Consider the following 18,646-nt stretch of genomic DNA (forward strand, 5'->3'; position numbering starts at 1 on the left):
ATAAAACAGTGTTGAATGATTCAGCACAGAAGTGCATTATTAATGATTTAGAGTCATTATCAAATAACATGTCACATTCAGAACTAATTCATACAGAATCTCTAAATCATTCAATATTTAAATCATTCAACTTTTAATCATTTTAAATTAAACAAACGATCCTAAATGATGTGAGCGTACAAAAATCGAACGTGGAAACTTCTCAACACACAGTGAAGAACCACAAAAGCATGGGCCCACGTCCCATGATTAACCACAACTTTATCTTACCAAATATACCCTCACTGCCCGTGTCTTCACTGGGCAATCCATCCACAGCAGCTTCCCCTTCATTTCTCAATCTCCACCGCCCATCCTCTGACAGCGATCACACCAAACTACATTCTCTTCCTACCCGCATTTCCCGGGCATCTTCAGACAACTCCGCTTTCATACATAATACTATATATTCAAGACTACCGTAGACCAAACTAAAAAGATCGTCAGAGAAATTAAATAAATAAAAGAAAATAAAATCTGTAGCTTCGACATTTTCAACTGAATCAGTTCTACCATTGATTTTTCTTAATATAGTAGCGGCGACATTTTTGGACAGTACAGCCTCTAAGACAAAGTTCTTCTTTGGTGTTGTGTTGTTCTCCTCAGCTGTGGCTTTGGATCTTGAAATCTAGGTCTCGGAATGTGGAATCTCACGCGATTTGCATCGTCCAGGTTGAGCCGTACGCGGCGGTTGTTCTCCTCGGCGATTCCTGGTCCTTGTATTGTTCACAAGCGTGGAACTGATATTCTTCATGATCCTTGGTTCAATAAGGTTAGGTTATTAGTTCTATAAATTAGCTTATATGTCTGATGAACTTGTTGTTTGAAGTAGTAATTTTTTGTGCTTACTGAAAGTGAATTTTTCTTTGACTCGGAAATGCTTTTATTACAAATTGGAAGTTGGTTAATTTGTCTTAGATCGTGTTTTAGAAATGTAAGCTTGATTTTCCCCCTTTGATGAAAATCTCTGTTTATGCAAGCTTTTGACATTTCCCCCTTTTAATTGCAGGATACTGGCTTTCCTTTAACAGAAAGAGATAGACTTGGGCTCCGTGGTCTTCTTCCGCCACGTGTGATATCATTTGAACAGCAATATGATCGTTTCAGTAAGTTTGTTTGATACCTACCATTCAAACGTGTGATATTTCCAGAACATACGTAGATATGACGGAGTTTTTGTAAGTTTTTCATATCAGTGAAGACTTGGAGGCGCTTATCCATAAATCGATTTGTTGTGTATTTTCCTTTTAGTGGAATTTTACCGAGTTGTTGAACTTGATCCCATTTTTAGCAATTGCCTTGATTTTGACTGTTTCTAATTGGTAGTGGACTCGTATCACTCCTTGGAGAAAAATACGAAGGGCCAACCTGATAGTGTTGTTGCGTTAGCGAAATGGAGGATCTTAAATCGATTGCATGACCGGAATGAAACACTATACTACAGAGTAAGTTTGTGTCTATGGTATTCATGAAAAAATCTTGATTTCTCTACTTCTCATATCATTTGAACTTGTGCTTTGCTTTTTGCTCCAGGTCCTTATGGACAACATCAAAGATTTTGCACCGATTATTTACACGCCAACTGTTGGACTAGTATGTCAAAACTACTCTGGACTGTTTAGACGCCCACGTGGAATGTATTTCAGTGCGAAGGATAAAGGAGAGATGATGTCTATGATATATAACTGGCCATCTCAACATGTAAGTTTTTGGATCTTGAGAGTGTTGGAGATTGCGCGTCATTCCTTATGCTCATTTTGACTATAGTAAAGCAGGTTAAGGATTTTTGCTTTCTGGGGTTAATATGCTACCTCGGATTCCTGTCTCACAGGTTGATATGATAGTCCTGACTGATGGCAGTCGTATTCTTGGCCTTGGTGACCTTGGAGTTCAGGGTATTGGAATACCTATTGGAAAACTTGATATGTATGTTGCTGCTGCTGGTATCAATCCACAACGGGTATGAAATATTATTTCTTTTCTTTTTTCTTCCCCCTTCCTGTGTATATGTCTTCCATCTATAACTTGGCTTATACATTCTTTTTGGTACTTAACGCCATTAAGATGGACCATGTTTGTGTATATCGACCATTTGACAACGACTTTCATACCTTAGTTTGGTTGATTTCTTTGTTTGACACATCAAGGATCCATTATGATTCTCCCTTATATTCAAGTGCAAAAATTATTTGTGGCTAAGTGGACAACATTACCTTTTGGTTTACATGTTGCTTTTAGAGTTTGTTCCTACCATTTTATTGTTTTTCTCTTGCTATGGTGATTCATATCTTGTGCTTAATTTCAATTAGTCAATCAATTTTTTGTCTCTGACAGATACTCCCAGTTATGTTAGATGTCGGTACTAACAATCAAAAGCTACTTGAAGACCGGCTTTGTGAGTAAATTATATACTTTAACTACTTTTCTCTTAAGAAGTTGCTACCTTTGCAGAGTGCACCGTGTGAGATGCTTCCATATGATGTTGTTTCCTGGTAGGTTGTGCCGATTTCTTTTGACATGCTTCTTTGGCTTGACAGATTTAGGACTCAGACAACCTAGGTTAGAAGGGGAAGAATATCTATCAATTGTTGATGAGTTCATGGAAGCAGTTCACACACGTTGGCCAAAGGCCATCGTACAGGTTTGTCTCTTTCAGATGGGAGACTGTTGTATTATATGCTTTGTTTATATCATATTTATTTGATGGTTATGCCATTCAGTTTGAGGATTTTCAAATGAAGTGGGCCTTTGAAACCCTGGACCGTTATCGGAAAAGGTTTTGCATGTTTAATGATGACATACAGGTAAGCTCTTGGTGCTGCCACTTGCTACTTTTATGAACTAGTGTCTAGTGTAATACAGATTGCTACAGAATCACTTTGAGTGTCACCATTATTAAAATGTTGTGCTGCCTACTTAATGCCTTGTAGGGAACTGCTGGAGTTGCACTTGCTGGATTGTTAGGATCTGCAAGAGCACAAGGTCGGTCATTGGCCAACTTTCCGGATCAGAAAATAGTTGTGGTGGGAGCTGGGAGGTACTGATTTAACTTACAGATAACTATCGGCTTTCAGTCTTTCACCATAATATTTTGTGCCCATTCATGGCTTTACTTCTCTCATATCCACCTTTCTATCTGTCTTCCAGTGCAGGGCTTGGTGTTCTTAGCATGGCTGTGCAAGCTGTTGCGAGAATGACAGGAAAACATGAAACTGCCGCACAAAACTTTTTCCTACTTGATAAAGATGTAAGTTTTTACTTCCACTGTAGTACTCTTCATTCCATTTGTGCTAAGATTTTTAATTTTTTTATATGTACTATTGTGTAATAGAGATGAGGCTTTTTATACTATCTGCATCATTCATGGTTTCCTTTTAAAAAAAAAAAAAGAAGCAAAATTGTTTTTTCTTATTAGAAAATTATTAAGATTTGACATGAAATCTAGATTCTCTCATTTTAGCTATACTTCTAATGTTGTTTGTTTTCGGTTAAGGGTCTCATCACTAAAGAGAGGAAGAATCTTGATCCAGCAGCTGCGCCATTTGCTAAAGATCCAGGACAGATAGTGGGACTTAGAGAAGCAGCTTCTCTACTTGAAGTGGTAAGCTCAATGCCAGTGCTAGAAAGGTGGCGTATATATGTGCCTGGCTGGTGCATATGAAATTGTGTGGACACGCTAGTGCAGAATTTGCAGTATACTGTGACATAAAAAAAGATTTTATGCTACACTTTTTAAAGTATAATTTTCTGGAAGTTATCGATGCTGTTTATGCATATAAGAATTAATTGCTGTAAAGCTAATTTTATTCAGGTTAAAACGGTCAAACCCGATGTTCTTCTAGGTCTGTCTGGAGTTGGTGGTGTTTTCAGTGAAGAGGTGAAAATTCTCACTTTTCCAAACTAATTATATACATATTTTTTATTCTAGTTACTCGCATTATGCATTTTTTGAGTTATTTACTATGCTGGCAAAAAAACAGGTGCTCAAGGCCTTGCGTGAATCTGGTTCAACTAGACCTGCTATTTTTGCAATGTCGAATCCCACCATGAATGGTTTGTTTTTTCTGCCCCATATGCATTTCGATTTTCCTTACAAAACTAGATCTTTTGTTTTAACATTCTGTTTGCATTCCCATTGGACAGCTGAATGCACCGCAGTTGATGCTTTTAAGCATGCCGGAGAAAACATAGTCTTTGCCAGTGGAAGCCCTTTCAAAAATATCCAACTTGGTATTTTCCATACTAACTGGAGTTCATCCTGTTCGAAATATTTTGCTTCAAAAATTTACAAGAACTTACTGCTGCTTTCTCTCTCACGATTCTGGTATTTTAGGAGGTTGTTATTATATCTTTATCAATCATTTGCTTGCTGATAGGTAATGGGAAAGTGGGCTATGTAAATCAAGCAAATAACATGTACCTGTTCCCAGGGTAGGTCTTATTTTCTGGTTCCTCATTATTCTTTTCTTAAACTTACATAGATCTTAACTTTGCATTTAACTATTGTTGCAGGATTGGTTTGGGAAGTTTGGTCTCTGGTGCTCGTTTTATAACTGATGGAATGTTGCAAGCTGCTGCTGAATGGTATGAATATTATTATTTTCGCATAGTTCTTCTCTTTTTGTTTTCTCTCTTTTGGTAATTCCTTTTTGCATATAACCGTCGAAATCAGCGTTTTTACTATCTGTGAATGCGAATCATGTGGTGGCATCCTTGCAGCCTTGCATCTTATATGAGTGATGAGGAAATTCAGAAAGGCATCTTGTATCCATCCGTCAACAGGTAAATATGCTATCATTTGCCTGTCACAATAGATGTAGATTTTAGAAGTTATAATTCTCTGCCTACTTCATCATCGTCGAGCTAATCCCGGGTGTGCACCATGCAGCATTCGACATATTACAGCCGAGGTTGGAGCATCTGTTCTACGAGCTGCTGTTGCCGAGGAAGTGGCGGAAGGGCATGGAGAAGTGGGACCTAATGAACTGGCTCACATGTCAAAAGTATGAAATCCATCTTCCTTCCTCTTCTTTTTAATCCCTTAGAAAAGCTTATACTAGGTAAATATTCATAAGATAAAACTGGAGATTTAGCTCAGTTTTCAAATTCTAACCTCGAACATTTCACTTCGGATGCAGGAGGATACGGTGGAATACGTATTTCGAAATATGTGGTTCCCTATTTACAGTCCACTTGTTCATGAAAAGTAGACTTTGATATTTTTATTTGTGTATCACGATCTGGAATCAGACTGCGGTACGGCCACCCAACTACAGCCGGGAAACAAGCCTAGCTTTGTTCTTTCAATTACTATGAAGATTAAGATTATACCATTTTATCTTTTTTTTAAATAAATAAATTTGAACTATTATTTATTAAGAGTTCAACACCATTCTAAATCTTCAGTTTTTAGCAAATATATATGCTCTTGTTGGAGCATTAATTTTCAGTTTGGTGTCCCTGTTCTAAAATGCATTTTTGGCATTTGAATCTACTAGTTAGATGAGGTAAAATATTAGAAGTAATTGAATATTTCTTTTGCATTATAAATTGGAGAGAGAGAAGAGAAATGCAGAACCACTGGAAAATGAACAGTATACACAGGTTCGTCCGCCATTCAGAGATGAGTTTGATTTGAAAATGTGTGCAGCAGCGGATGCATGTATATTCCAATTCTCTATGTTTATTGTTTATTTTATTAAAGGTGTTTATTTTAAAATTTTATTTGATATTTATCTCTTACAATTTTTATTATTATTAATATATATGCATCAATTTAAAAAAATATATTTTTAAATTTGTCACTGAATATATCACACTCGATAGCAGACGGGCACTCCAGCTTTGTTGCAACCTTAGGATTACCTTTCTTATCTCGTCTCGTCATACTCAAGGAGCTCGTGGAAATCATATGCTCCTCTCATGTCATACTCAAGGATCACGTTAAAATTGTATCCTTTATTTCCAATAAATTGCCGCTGACAAAATGGTCCTTTTATCTAAATATAATTAGTTTTTTTTTTATTGTTTATCAACATATAACACTCATCTAGGAAAAAATTATATAAAAAAATATAAATTAATACATACGATAAAGTGTGTCAATATAATTATTTAACCATTAGTTTGACTGAGACTATCAATTGATCCTAATAGTGACACGTCATTTGTCATAATTATCATGATTAAAATAAATATTATTGTTTGGGTATGCTCTTTGGAAAAATGGAAGAGAATCTTACTTGAATGCAAAATAACTATTTTTCATCTGGAATTACTAATAGACTTGTAAAAGAAAGTTATGATCTCAAATAGAATGTTGATTTTAAATTTGTTCTGTATACAATAATTATTATAAGTTATAGAGATTTTGAAGTAAACACTTTTAGGATGAATCTACGAGAAAGGTAGTATAATTATAACTTCTTTCAAACTCTTAATTATTCATATTCCTATATCATAGTCGCACGTATACATATTAGTACCAGTTATAAGTGATACATCAATCTTTATATTTACTTTCATAAATCTTCAAAATATACAAATAAAAAATTCTCACATGTCATATTAATAATGAAAAAGAATAGGATGATGTTCAAACTTGGCATACAAGTTTAAAATATTTTCTTAAAAGGACAATATATTAAAAAATAATTAAAAATAAAGATTATTTAAGTGAATATTTTTTGTCGGTGTACAAATACACAAGCGAACTTGTATAAAATGGCACTCTCGCCCGTTCATCGGCAACCCCGAAGCAGCAAATAGGAAGAGATGGCAGAAACATGCGATTTCCTCGCAACAAAGAGGTAACCCAGTGAATTAAACTCTTCATTCTTCACACATCTTTAACATAGTTTTTACTTTAATTTGTTCAAGGTATGCAGTGGTGACTGGAGCAAACAAGGGAATTGGATTGGAAATATGTAGGCAGCTGGCTTCCAAAGGAGTCACCGTGGTGTTAACTGCTAGAGATGAGCAAAGGGGCCTTGAAGCTTTCCAAATGCTCAAGGAATTTGGTCTTTCTGATAATCTGTTTTTCCACCAGCTTGATGTCACAGACCCTCTTAGCATTGCTTCAATTGCAGCTTTCATCAAAACCCAGTTCGGAAAACTTGATATCTTAGTATGTAATTTCTACTCTTCATTTATTTTGGTAATATGGGGTTAAGAATGGAAAAAGAACAATCACAATAATGATAATGGTAATGATGAAATCTGTTGCAGGTCAATAACGCTGCGGTTGCTGGACTCACTATGAACTATCAGAGATTCGCTGCGGCTGTTGAAGATTTTGGTGATTGGGTAAGTCTTTAGATTCCATACTACCGCACCTTGTTTCAAGTTGTTTTATGGAGTTAAATTAAGATAACAATGGAAATACATGTCAGGCGTGGTCTATCATATAGTGAAGAAGGATCAAATGATGTTTTTGTATATGGTAGTACTTAGCTTAGCTTGTTTGAGACTGATAAAAGAACAAGCGATTCGAATCTTTTATCCAAATTTATACCCTGAATTTCTCTGTTAAGCGTTGAACTTAAAACTGCAGGAAAATATCACTTGAACATGTCCGATCAGGTAGCTAACTCGAAACTGGATTCTGTTGCATATACATTTTTTCCATTTGAAAATTGTTAATGGTTTGTCTACTCGTGGGAATTACTAACGGATAGTTTGAAAATCCTTTCTGGATGCAGCCAGTTGGGGAGCAAATTTGGAATGAAATTATTACAGGACAAACGTACGATCAGGCTGAAGAATGTCTGAATACGAACTACTATGGTATGAAAAGAATGGTTGAAGCACTAGTTCCTTTCCTTCAGTTATCTGATTCGGCAAGGATTGTAAATGTTTCCTCTTATCTCGGAGTATTGAAGGTATTGTTTTAGTTCAGATGGTTGCAGATATAGTGTTTACCGAAGTTGCTACTTGTCTTAGCTTAAAAAATTTATGAACTATTTGTTCTCGTGGTTCAGATAATGTCCCATGAATGGGCCAAAGAAGTGTTAAGTGATGTTGAAACCCTCACAGAAGAGAGAGTAGAACAAGTTTTGAACAGGTTTCTTGAAGATTTCAGAGAAGGAACGGTGGGAACGAATGGCTGGCAAACTTACATCGGACTAACTGCCTATAGTGTCTCGAAAGCAGCTATGAATGCCTACACTAGAATACTGGCCAAGAAGTACCCTGGTTTCTGCATCAATTGTGTTGCTCCAGGCTTTGTCAAAACCGATATCACTGGTGACACTGGCTACATGACCGCTGCAGAAGGGGCAGAGAATGCATCGAGATTGGCATTGCTACCCATTGGCGGGTCTTCGGGCCTTTTCTTCAATCTCCAAGAAGTTTCGAGTTTTTAAAGCAAACGATTCATTACTAAGTGAATCATCCCCCAAACTTTGTGTTTGTATATCCCCCAATTAAAGCCCCTAAGGATATAGAAAAGACAGTTAAGTTTGCTTTGTTGCTTCATTGTCAATTAACCATTTAATAAAGTTCTTGTTGGTTGAACATTCAAGGCATTTTGACCCCTGAAGAAGGCGCGGCGATTCCGGTCAAGTTAGCACTCTGGCCGAATGGTGGTGCCCCTTCCGGCCTCTTTTTCGTTCAGGGTGAACCATCATCATTTGAATGAAACTTCAAGAATCTTGATGGTGTAATGTTCTATTAAATTCAATGTTCATGCATGTGCAAAAGTTCTAAAATATTTATGATATGCCATTATTGTGAGTGACTTTGTTATTTTCAGGTCTGATAAGCTAAAGTATTAGTTGAAATGTTAGCAAGGTCAGTGTCTCAAGGGAAAAGGTCAAGCAATAAAACGTTGACGCTTCCATTTATTTGTTTGTGTTGAAACCAGAGATTTAGAGGAAGACCAAAAAGAGCGAAAGTAGAGAGAATTAAGTAAATGCTGTAAATTGCAAAAGATAATTACAAGACTATTTCTATACAAGAAATAGCTCTAGGGAAAGGACAATTAAATGTAATCCCTAACCATAAGCTAATTAAATAAAAAATAAATCTTAAGATTATGTTGAATATGTTGATATCAATCCTCAAGTTGATGCAAAGATGTTATACATAGTGATCATAATTTTATTCGAACTCGACAAGTTTCAACCCAATTTTATAAGAACTCGTGCTTGGATTGGAGTGTTTGTACAAGTTATTTCTCTATTTAGCCTTTGTACTCTTACTAGAATTGACTCCCATCCTGTGTTCTGGGGATCAAAGACAATTGTATTTCTCCTATCCCACAAAGACCATACTACAGCACCAAAGAATGTGGCCTGGCCCAATCAGCCACGTGACCAACGGAATACATTGACCTTATCAAGTTGCTTTTCACCCACAAAACTAAGAAAACCCTCCCTCCCTCTACTTATCCAAGGTAAGCATTTATTTATTTGTTTGTTTTTAAGATAAAATACACAAATAATCGGTCAAGTCGAATTTTTGGCCCACCCGTATCCGACCTTAATATTATAACCTTCCATATGCACCCTTCCCAATTCGAGTTTAATAAGGATTTTTTGGATAATAACATGCGGCTAATCCGATCCAATAAGACTATATATATATATATATATATATATATATATGTGTGTGTGAGCTACGATTCTGTTAGACAATGTAAAATTCTTTTAGTTTTACACATATTTAAGACTGTTGGATAAGTGAAAATAGATGACTAAGATTAACAGTAGAAAATGAGAAGATATTTACTGGGGAAAAAAACAAGGAGTTAATCTTAGCAATTTATTTTCACTTATCCAACGATCCTAAACTTGTGTAAAACTAAAGAGTTTTACATTGTGTAAGTGGATCCTAACCATATATATACGAGATAGGATCCTGTTACACAATGTAAAACTCTTTTAGTTTTACACAAGTTTAGGATAGTTGGATGAGTGAAAATAGATGACTGATATTAAAAGTAGGAAATGAGAAGATATTCCCTGAAAAACAGATAAGGAGTCAATCTTAATTATCTATTTTCACTCATCCAACGATCTTAAATATGTGTAAACTAAAGAGTTTTACATTGTGTAAGTAGATTCTAACCCTATATATATATAATTTTTCATTTTTGTTAGGTAAATAAATACGATATTATTGTAATTATCTCTAAATATTTAAGGGATATTTATAATATTATTCTGAGTCATTTTTTACTATAAAATTGAATCTAACTTGATCTCAATTTGACTTTTTTAAAATATAGAAAAATTCATATTTTTTTATTTTGATTTGATTCTATTTTTTGATTAAACTGAAGTGATTACAAAATAGTATATAGTCTAAAGATTTTAATTATTGAACAATGAACACCCAAACACATACTTAATGTAACTTAATTTGTGCAATTTGATTCTAATTTTAAAACAATTAATTTTTTTTATATTTTAATATTCTACTAATTTAATTCATTTTTTATTTATCCTCCCTCTCGTCTTCATCCACCATACCCCAACCTCTCTTCCTCCATTAATAAACACCTTCTTTAATTACTCAAACACATACTTTATCAAACTTGAAATTAAAACATTGAAAAAAAAACTGTGCTCCATCCATATATTTACTATTGCAGTATTGCTAGGTATTCAAGACACAAAAAATAGGGTTTTCTTTATTCAAATATCATTAATTACAAAGTTATTTTCTATTCTAATATTTGTATTCAATTACTTTTTAAATTAGTATTTTTTTCAATCACGAAAGACGAAAGCGTTTCCTACTAAAACATCTTGGAAAAATATTTTTTCAAACACGTCTTCTGTCTATGTGAAAAATGACAATGAAAAACACATTTAATAAAATGTGCCCTTTAAAAATTCCAAAAGAATAAACTTATAGTATAGTAAATAAAGATGTAATTTGGCTCCATAAATTAGAAAGGTTGTTAGTGTTAGTTTTCTATGAGCATAATTAGAGTGTTAGTCTTTATTCTTATCTATGTGGGATTTAAGAGATAGAGAGTTTTCCCTTATTTTTTTTAATATTGTTTTTTACATTTATAATACATTATAGTAAAAAAATTAATTTTAATTAACTTAATTAATATATGTTTGATTCAATTATTAACTGCACCTCTAGATATATAGGGTGTATGTGTCGTAACCGTCTTTCGGTTGGGCCCCGGAATTCGGCTTCGACTTAAAAAATGTGGATTGGAGTCGCCACCGATCATTTATTTAAAAATAAATGGGTTGATCGGATACCCTATTTCTTACCTGATCTGCGTCTTACCAGAAATATGTCGGGCTCGGGAGTCGATTACGGTCAAGGAAGGATTAGCACCCTTGAACCGCCCTTTCGGTACTACATAATTTCCAGTTGTCTTTGATTAAGAAAATTAAAATTGAAAATACCCGATTCAAATTGCTTACCTTCGATTGGTTGGAATTTCTCTAAAAAATGTGTCGAAAATGTGAGTCAAATAATGAATAAATGTAAAATAAATCAAAGAAGAATATAGAAATAAAAAAATTAATATATTGAAATATCAAAAACAAATATCTAAGGACTAAAATAGCGAAACCAGGCATCTAAGGGTCTAAACAGGTATTAGCGGAAGCTAAAATGGTTAATCAGTAACTACAAAAATAAATCAGAGCCCACAACGCAAATATTAAATAATAAAGACACCGTAAATGTAGATAACCGATAAACAATATTTACATACTAAAATAAAATGAACAAGAAACGGGGAGGACTAAATTATAATTGATCATAAATATCAAACAGTGATTAAAATGATATACTTATAAATGTCATGGTCAGATTCGAAAAAACATTAAAAATACACAACACTTTTAATCAGTGATCAAAATAAAATAATTATAAATATAAGGGCCAAATGCGAACTTCAACCAAAATACGTAAAATTCATAATCAGTGACCAAACCATAATTATAGGAAACTAACGGGTCAAAGTAGGATGTAATCAGACTTCAATTAATGATTAGAACAAAGAATTAAAAACTGAGAAGGACCTCAAGTGTTATTATCCCCTTTTGCATAGACCACGCTGAATCTCTTTGAGCAAAACAGTGTCGTTTTGTTCAATGCTTAAACCCCCAAAACCGGGTTCAACCCTCACTGCATTTCATTCTTCCCCTTTTTTAGAATCTAAGAGAGGGAGGGAGGGGAAGAGGTTCTGGAAACCCTCTCTCCAGAATCCTCCCGTCACAAGCCCACCGCGAAACCGCCTTGGACCGCCGCTCGCCGGCGATAGAAGGGGACGAGACGACCATCCATCGACGCGCCTTCTCTTCCTCAACACATATATGAGCTTTGATTTTTAAGAGAATGCGTAAATGGTGACAAATCAAGGCCGAAACGATTCGGCTTTCTTGCCTTTAATCTTGCTACTGAACCGTCAAACCAACTCTGTTCCAAGGTATGTTACTCCGTATATTTCTCGTATGTTTCGTGTATTTTTCCTATAAAAAAAATTTGCGTATGCTTTGTATATATCACTCCTCCTGTAATCCTCTTTTCTGTGCTTGATTTACATGGGTTTTTATAGCCTAAGATCTTAGTGTTTGACCCCTATTAGAACTCTAACTCGACTGTTTGTTGGCTTGTTATCTCCATGAAATCCTTGCGCCGGAGGAATCGGAGTTGTGGAGGACGTGAGACGGGTGGCCGTGAAACTCGGAGAGGGAGGCGAGGGAGCTTGCGGCGCAGAAGAGAACACTGTTAGGGTCAGGGTTCCTCACGAGCTACTGAACCATTGTTGGGCTTGTAGTCTGGTTTTGGACCTGACATGAAAACAAATATAAATGTTAATTTAATAAAACAATAATATATATATGTAATATATATATATATATATCTATGTGTGTTTAGAAAAAAAGTGTGACTACAGCTGCCCCTCTTTGCCCATAGTCGTGTAACGGGGATAGGGCAAAGATTAAAAGACACGCTTTTTGTTTAACATGAATGTATCCAAATTTAACACCATCCATATAGGGGTGAAATCCCATCGAATATCCTCTGTTTTAGAGTTGAAATCCGATATTTGGTCTAAAACACAAAATGAATCCCTCGCCGTGAGTTGAACTAGAAAATTCTGAGAACGAAATCCTTCGTTGTGAAGTTGAAAACGAGCTCAAGGCTTTTGACAAGTGGCCTCTGAATCGTCTTCTGGCTCAAGATACTTCGTCGTGAAGGTGGAACTTGAACTGAAGACTTTGGTGTTGTGATGTTACAGATGACCCCTTCGTCGTGAGGTTAAGTCAATCCGTTGGGGTATGATACCCTTCGTTGTGAAGTTGTACATGTATATGGCCCCTTCGTCGTGAAGTTGAAATTGAATCTGACTGAAATTTTGTTGACAACCAGCGGTCCCTTCGTCGTGAAGTTGAACTTGCGTTGTCTGGAGTCCAATATCCTTCGTTGTGAAGTTGAAATTGGCCCTGAGATTGAGAAACTGTTTATTGACAACCAGTGGTCCCTTCGTCGTGAAGTTGAACTTGCGTTGTCTAGAGTCCAATATCCTTCGTTGTGAAGTTGAAATCGGCCCTGACATTGGGAAACTGTTTATTGACAACCAGCGGTCCCTTCGTCGTGAAGTTGAACTTGCGTTGTCTAGAGTCCAATATCCTTCGTTGTGAAGTTGAAATTGGCTCTGAAATTGAGAAGTTGGTTATTGACAACCAGCGGTCCCTTCGTCGTGAAGTTGAACTTGCGTTGTCTGGAGTCCAATATCCTTCGTTGTGAAGTTGAAATTGGCTCTGAAATTGAGAAGTTGGTTATTGACAACCAGCGGTCCCTTCGTCGTGAAGTTGAACTTACGTTGCCTGGAGTCCAATATCCTTCGTTGTGAAGTTGAAATTGGCTCTGAATTTGAGAAGTTGGTTATTGACAACCAGCGGTCCCTTCGTCGTGAAGTTGAACTTACGTTGTCTGAAGTCCAATATCCTTCGTTGTGAAGTTGAAATTGGCTCTGAATTTGAGAAGTTGGTTATTGACAACCAGCGGTCCCTTCGTCGTGAAGTTGAACTTGCGTTGTCTGGAGTCCAATATCCTTCATTGTGAAGTTGAAATTGGCTCTGAATTTGAGAAGTTGGTTATTGACAACCAGCGGTCCCTTCGTCGTGAAGTTGAACTTACGTTGTCTGAAGTCCAATATCCTTCGTTGTGAAGTTGAAATTGGCTCTGAATTTGAGAAGTTGGTTATTGACAACCAGCGGTCCCTTCGTCGTGAAGTTGAACTTGCGTTGTCTGGAGTCCAATATCCTTCGTTGTGAAGTTGAAATTGGCTCTGAAATTGAGAAGTTGGTTATTGACAACCAGCGGTCCCTTCGTCGTGAAGTTGAACTTGCGTTGTCTGGAGTCCAATATCCTTCGTTGTGAAGTTGAAATTGGCTCTGAAAGTGTTAACTGGAAACATGCTGCTCATGGTTGAGTTTGAGTCGAACTAGACTTGTTTTGAACTGGTTCTCGAACCTATCTGAAATTGATTCTGAGATGTCAAGTCGGTTGAGGTGTAGCTTATTACTGCCGAGTTAAGCAACCACCATCGTTCTTTAAAGGCGCTTACAAGTCGAGTAGCCTTCATCCTGAAGTCGAAGCTTGACTCTAAAAGCTGCAAAAATTATGTATGCTAAAATGATGAATGTGATGCACCTAAGTATGTCTGAGATGCATGTAACATGAATGAGTTATGTTTTATCTCTTGGATTGAGTCTCGTGCTTTGTCTGTCAATCAGGTCCTTGGAATGGATCGTGCCCCATTTGCTTCCCGAGCTTTGGCTTTACAGACCTTTCATATTTGAGACAGTTCTGCTTGAAAATGTTTCTCTCCTTTTTCTTGTTTTAGGAGAGAGACATGATAAAAATGTTGTAAAATATTGTTCGCAATTGAATCAAATTGTAAATGTGAGTTCAAAAAATATCAAAGGAATCAAGAGCTCTTTTAATGCTTTCAGAGTTACAGCTCTTTGACAAACGTTCAAAGGGATGAGTTGGCTTTAGGTTGGCCTCCTTTCTAAGGTTTTGGTAACCCAAAATGTCATTTTTTTAAATATCGAAATATGCTTTGGCATTTCATTTGGGTGCGGACATAATGACGCAACTAGAATGACCAATTACTAGACATTTTATTTCGGTCCTCTGAAATCTTCCATTTGTTCAAGCTTTGTAGGCTCCTCCAACAAATGTAGTGCAAAAAAAAAAAAATATCGGTCTAAAAATGAAATTCTTGAGTGCTCGTGTGTAGTCGACTATAACAGGTGTTCCTTAACTCTCTTAGTCCAACATTACCGAAAAATTCTTGCTCAGATAAATTTGATTTAATTTTTCATAGTTTGGCTAGCTGAATCCATAAAGTCGGGGCGTTTAACCAATTACTTTAGAGGGACAGCTTAACATTATAATCACTTTTATCAAGTTCACTGAAGGGTTCATCTCATCACAGAGTCTTCAGCCTGACAAGAGCAGTGGAGCAAACACCGAATTGCCAAGTGTCCGAGCAATGTCATGGTTTGAACGTAATCTACTCATAAGACCAGGGCTTTCAAGTTTCCTCTATAACCAATTGCCTTAGTGGAATAGCTCAGCTTTACGGATTTAATTTCTTAAGATTGTCAAGAAGAACCTGTTATAGCTTAGGTGTTTGTTGAAAGTCAAAAATTTCATCTTTAGAGTTCAATTTTCAAGCAACTGACCTAAACTAGATTCACATACTCGACTCTTTCATTTGTAAAGATCATCATCGTCATTGAACATCTTAAATAAAAAACATAGTAATTGTCATATGCAAATGATGCCCCATGTTGTCCGTACCTTATGAAAGGAAAATGTTGTATTAGTTAATTGTAAGAGCAGGGTATGGTGTTTGAGGGTATATTTTGGGTAAGGTCAAGGTCCTTGTTTTAAAACATGTTACTTTGTCAAAGATCCGTAACTTTGAACCATTCACAGAGTTTCTTAATTCAAATGATATTCAAAGAATTGCAAGTTTGCAAATGTGATCCATTGCTTAACATCTTTAAAGTAACATAAATTTATTTAAAAGTCCTTATAAAAACTTGAGAAAAAAAAATGAAAAAACAAATTCAAACAAAATGTCTCAAATGATGAAATGGTCTTCCTCACTTGGATGCCCCCAAGTTGTTGAAGTCGATCCGATTCTTGTTACGTATTTTCTGTATGATTCTCTTGATTGTGGAGTAATTCTCGATAGTGTGCCCTGGGACTCCGCTGCAATGAGCGTTCTCATCATACTACCTGGGTACGGGGCTTCATGGATTTCTCTGGATATGGTGACACCACATGTGCGTCAAACAACTGTTGGTAAAGCTCCTTATATGTCATAGGGTCGAAGTGTTCTCATTTTTTGATGAATCATGTGAAGATAGTTAATGTGAATGTAAAGAAATGAACAATATACAAAATGTTTAAATGCATGAAGCATGAAATGTCCGAGGCATTGATCCGAAAAATGTGCCTATTATTCTGAATAATCCTTATTGGGGACAAAAATGTTACGTCTGAAGAGACAAAAAAAATTTTGATGGTATAGATCCCGCACAGCCTCTGGCAAGTTGATTCGTCTTCCGCTTCTTCACCAGTTGAATATTCTGTCGAACCGTTCCAGCTCCTTTGGCTAAACTTGTGCGGGTGACGAGTTGCTTGCCCCAAAAAAGGTCTCGAATGACTGCATCTCCGGCCTTCACTCTATGCCGAGCTCGTTCCAAACGAAAGTGTCTTTGGAGCCTTCCATCCGGAGTTTGTCGACTTATTTTTGGAATTCATCAATAATGGTCTCCAGCTTAGCTAGGGTTTCACCATCTTGTTCTCGTAATTTTCGAAAGGACTCTCCGGGTCATTAACTATTTCCTCGTCTTGCCCCTGAAACCTTTGCCTCTAAGTATTCTTTGATACCGGTTGGACTTCTGAGCCTTTTATCTCTTTGTATTATAACCCCTTTGTCCATTAATGCAGATTATTCATGTTTTAACAGACACATTTTTGGTGGATCAACACCTCGTTTTAATGATGTGAATGATAAAAAAAATGCAAAAGAACAAAAATAAAAGGAGAAAAAAAATTAGTGAGATAAGGATAATAATAAAAAAAGATGAAAATGAAAAATCCTACCCCACATGATATCTACCCGAACATGCTTAGTATTCCTACCCAGACATGATCTCTATCCCGCATGCTAATTTCAAACAAATCCTAACCGCATATTTGTCTAGTTTGCATGCTTTGAACAAAAAATAAAGCAGGAAACAAAGCAACCTAGGGTTTGAAATGAGGCTTTGGGGTGAGCTCTAATTCCTTGTATTCTCCCGGTTTAGGTTCTAAAAAACGGTACTCGAGTTCTCTTTGCCGGTGCCCCCTTGGGCTTACCAGATCCTTAGTCGTAAACCCATCACAGGCTTGTGTGGACTAAGTTAAACTCGAGGGGACACATTCCCTTATGCCCGCACGGTGAATAAATTCACACGAAGACATAAGGTATATGAATCCCGAAGGCTACTTGCTAGGCATATGCGGTGAATAAATTCACACGAATGCGTCGCTTTCACCCCCACTTAAAAGGGTTCGGAGCTCGGGTATAGAGCCTGAGATGACAATTTTGAAAAAATCTGAAATCATTAAAAAACGTCAGTACAACTATTTATTTGAAAAATAATCAAAGATAAATAATTGAAATCGAATAAATAAATTAAAATCAAAATTTACCATTTTCGCATAAAAAGACAACCGAAAATTAATTTCGGCCTGACTCACTTACCCGTCCCCAGCGGAGTCGCCAAGCTGTCGTAACCGTCTTTCGGTTGGGCCCCGGAATTCGGCTTCGACTTAAAAAATGTGGATTGGAGTCGCCACCGATCATTTATTTAAAAATAAATGGGTTGATCGGATACCCTATTTCTTACCTGATCTGCGTCTTACCAGAAATATGTCGGGCTCGGGAGTCGATTACGGTCAAGGAAGGATTAGCACCCTTGAACCGCCCTTTCGGTACTACATAATTTCCAGTTGTCTTTGATTAAGAAAATTAAAATTGAAAATACCCGATTCAAATTGCTTACCTTCGATTGGTTGGAATTTCTCTAAAAAATGTGTCGAAAATGTGAGTCAAATAATGAATAAATGTAAAATAAATCAAAGAAGAATATAGAAATAAAAAAATTAATATATTGAAATATCAAAAACAAATATCTAAGGACTAAAATAGCGAAACCAGGCATCTAAGGGTCTAAACAGGTATTAGCGGAAGCTAAAATGGTTAATCAGTAACTACAAAAATAAATCAGAGCCCACAACGCAAATATTAAATAATAAAGACACCGTAAATGTAGATAACCGATAAACAATATTTACATACTAAAATAAAATGAACAAGAAACGGGGAGGACTAAATTATAATTGATCATAAATATCAAACAGTGATTAAAATGATATACTTATAAATGTCATGGTCAGATTCGAAAAAACATTAAAAATACACAACACTTTTAATCAGTGATCAAAATAAAATAATTATAAATATAAGGGCCAAATGCGAACTTCAACCAAAATACGTAAAATTCATAATCAGTGACCAAACCATAATTATAGGAAACTAACGGGTCAAAGT

At 36.1% G+C, this 18,646-nt stretch overlaps 2 protein-coding genes across 2 annotated transcripts; both read left to right on the forward strand.

The window, feature by feature from the left end:
• Positions 1-554: 554 nt before the first annotated feature.
• On the forward strand, positions 555-5,426 carry LOC120189144 (NAD-dependent malic enzyme 59 kDa isoform, mitochondrial-like). The gene is made up of 19 exons (XM_039192477.1): positions 555-811; positions 1,049-1,145; positions 1,366-1,484; positions 1,573-1,740; positions 1,871-1,999; positions 2,374-2,434; positions 2,577-2,680; positions 2,760-2,843; positions 2,970-3,076; positions 3,187-3,286; positions 3,533-3,640; positions 3,851-3,916; positions 4,020-4,092; positions 4,183-4,269; positions 4,416-4,470; positions 4,552-4,623; positions 4,759-4,821; positions 4,928-5,042; positions 5,178-5,426. Exons 1-19 carry the CDS (start codon positions 680-682, stop codon positions 5,247-5,249), a joined length of 1,812 nt encoding a protein of 603 aa, XP_039048408.1. The 5' UTR covers positions 555-679; the 3' UTR covers positions 5,250-5,426.
• Positions 5,427-6,731: 1,305 nt separating this feature from the next.
• Positions 6,732-8,508, forward strand: LOC120189113 ((+)-neomenthol dehydrogenase-like). Its single transcript, XM_039192449.1, has 5 exons — positions 6,732-6,848; positions 6,919-7,165; positions 7,267-7,344; positions 7,740-7,919; positions 8,019-8,508. The coding sequence occupies exons 1-5, from the start codon at positions 6,814-6,816 to the stop codon at positions 8,400-8,402; spliced, it is 924 nt and encodes a 307-aa protein (XP_039048380.1). The 5' UTR covers positions 6,732-6,813; the 3' UTR covers positions 8,403-8,508.
• The last annotated feature ends 10,138 nt before the right edge of the window (positions 8,509-18,646 follow it).

The sequence above is a fragment of the Hibiscus syriacus genome, unplaced genomic scaffold (assembly GCF_006381635.1).
Source record: "Hibiscus syriacus cultivar Baekdansim isolate YM2019G1 unplaced genomic scaffold, ASM638163v2 tig00116951_pilon, whole genome shotgun sequence".
NCBI classification, from domain to species: domain Eukaryota; kingdom Viridiplantae; phylum Streptophyta; class Magnoliopsida; order Malvales; family Malvaceae; genus Hibiscus; species Hibiscus syriacus.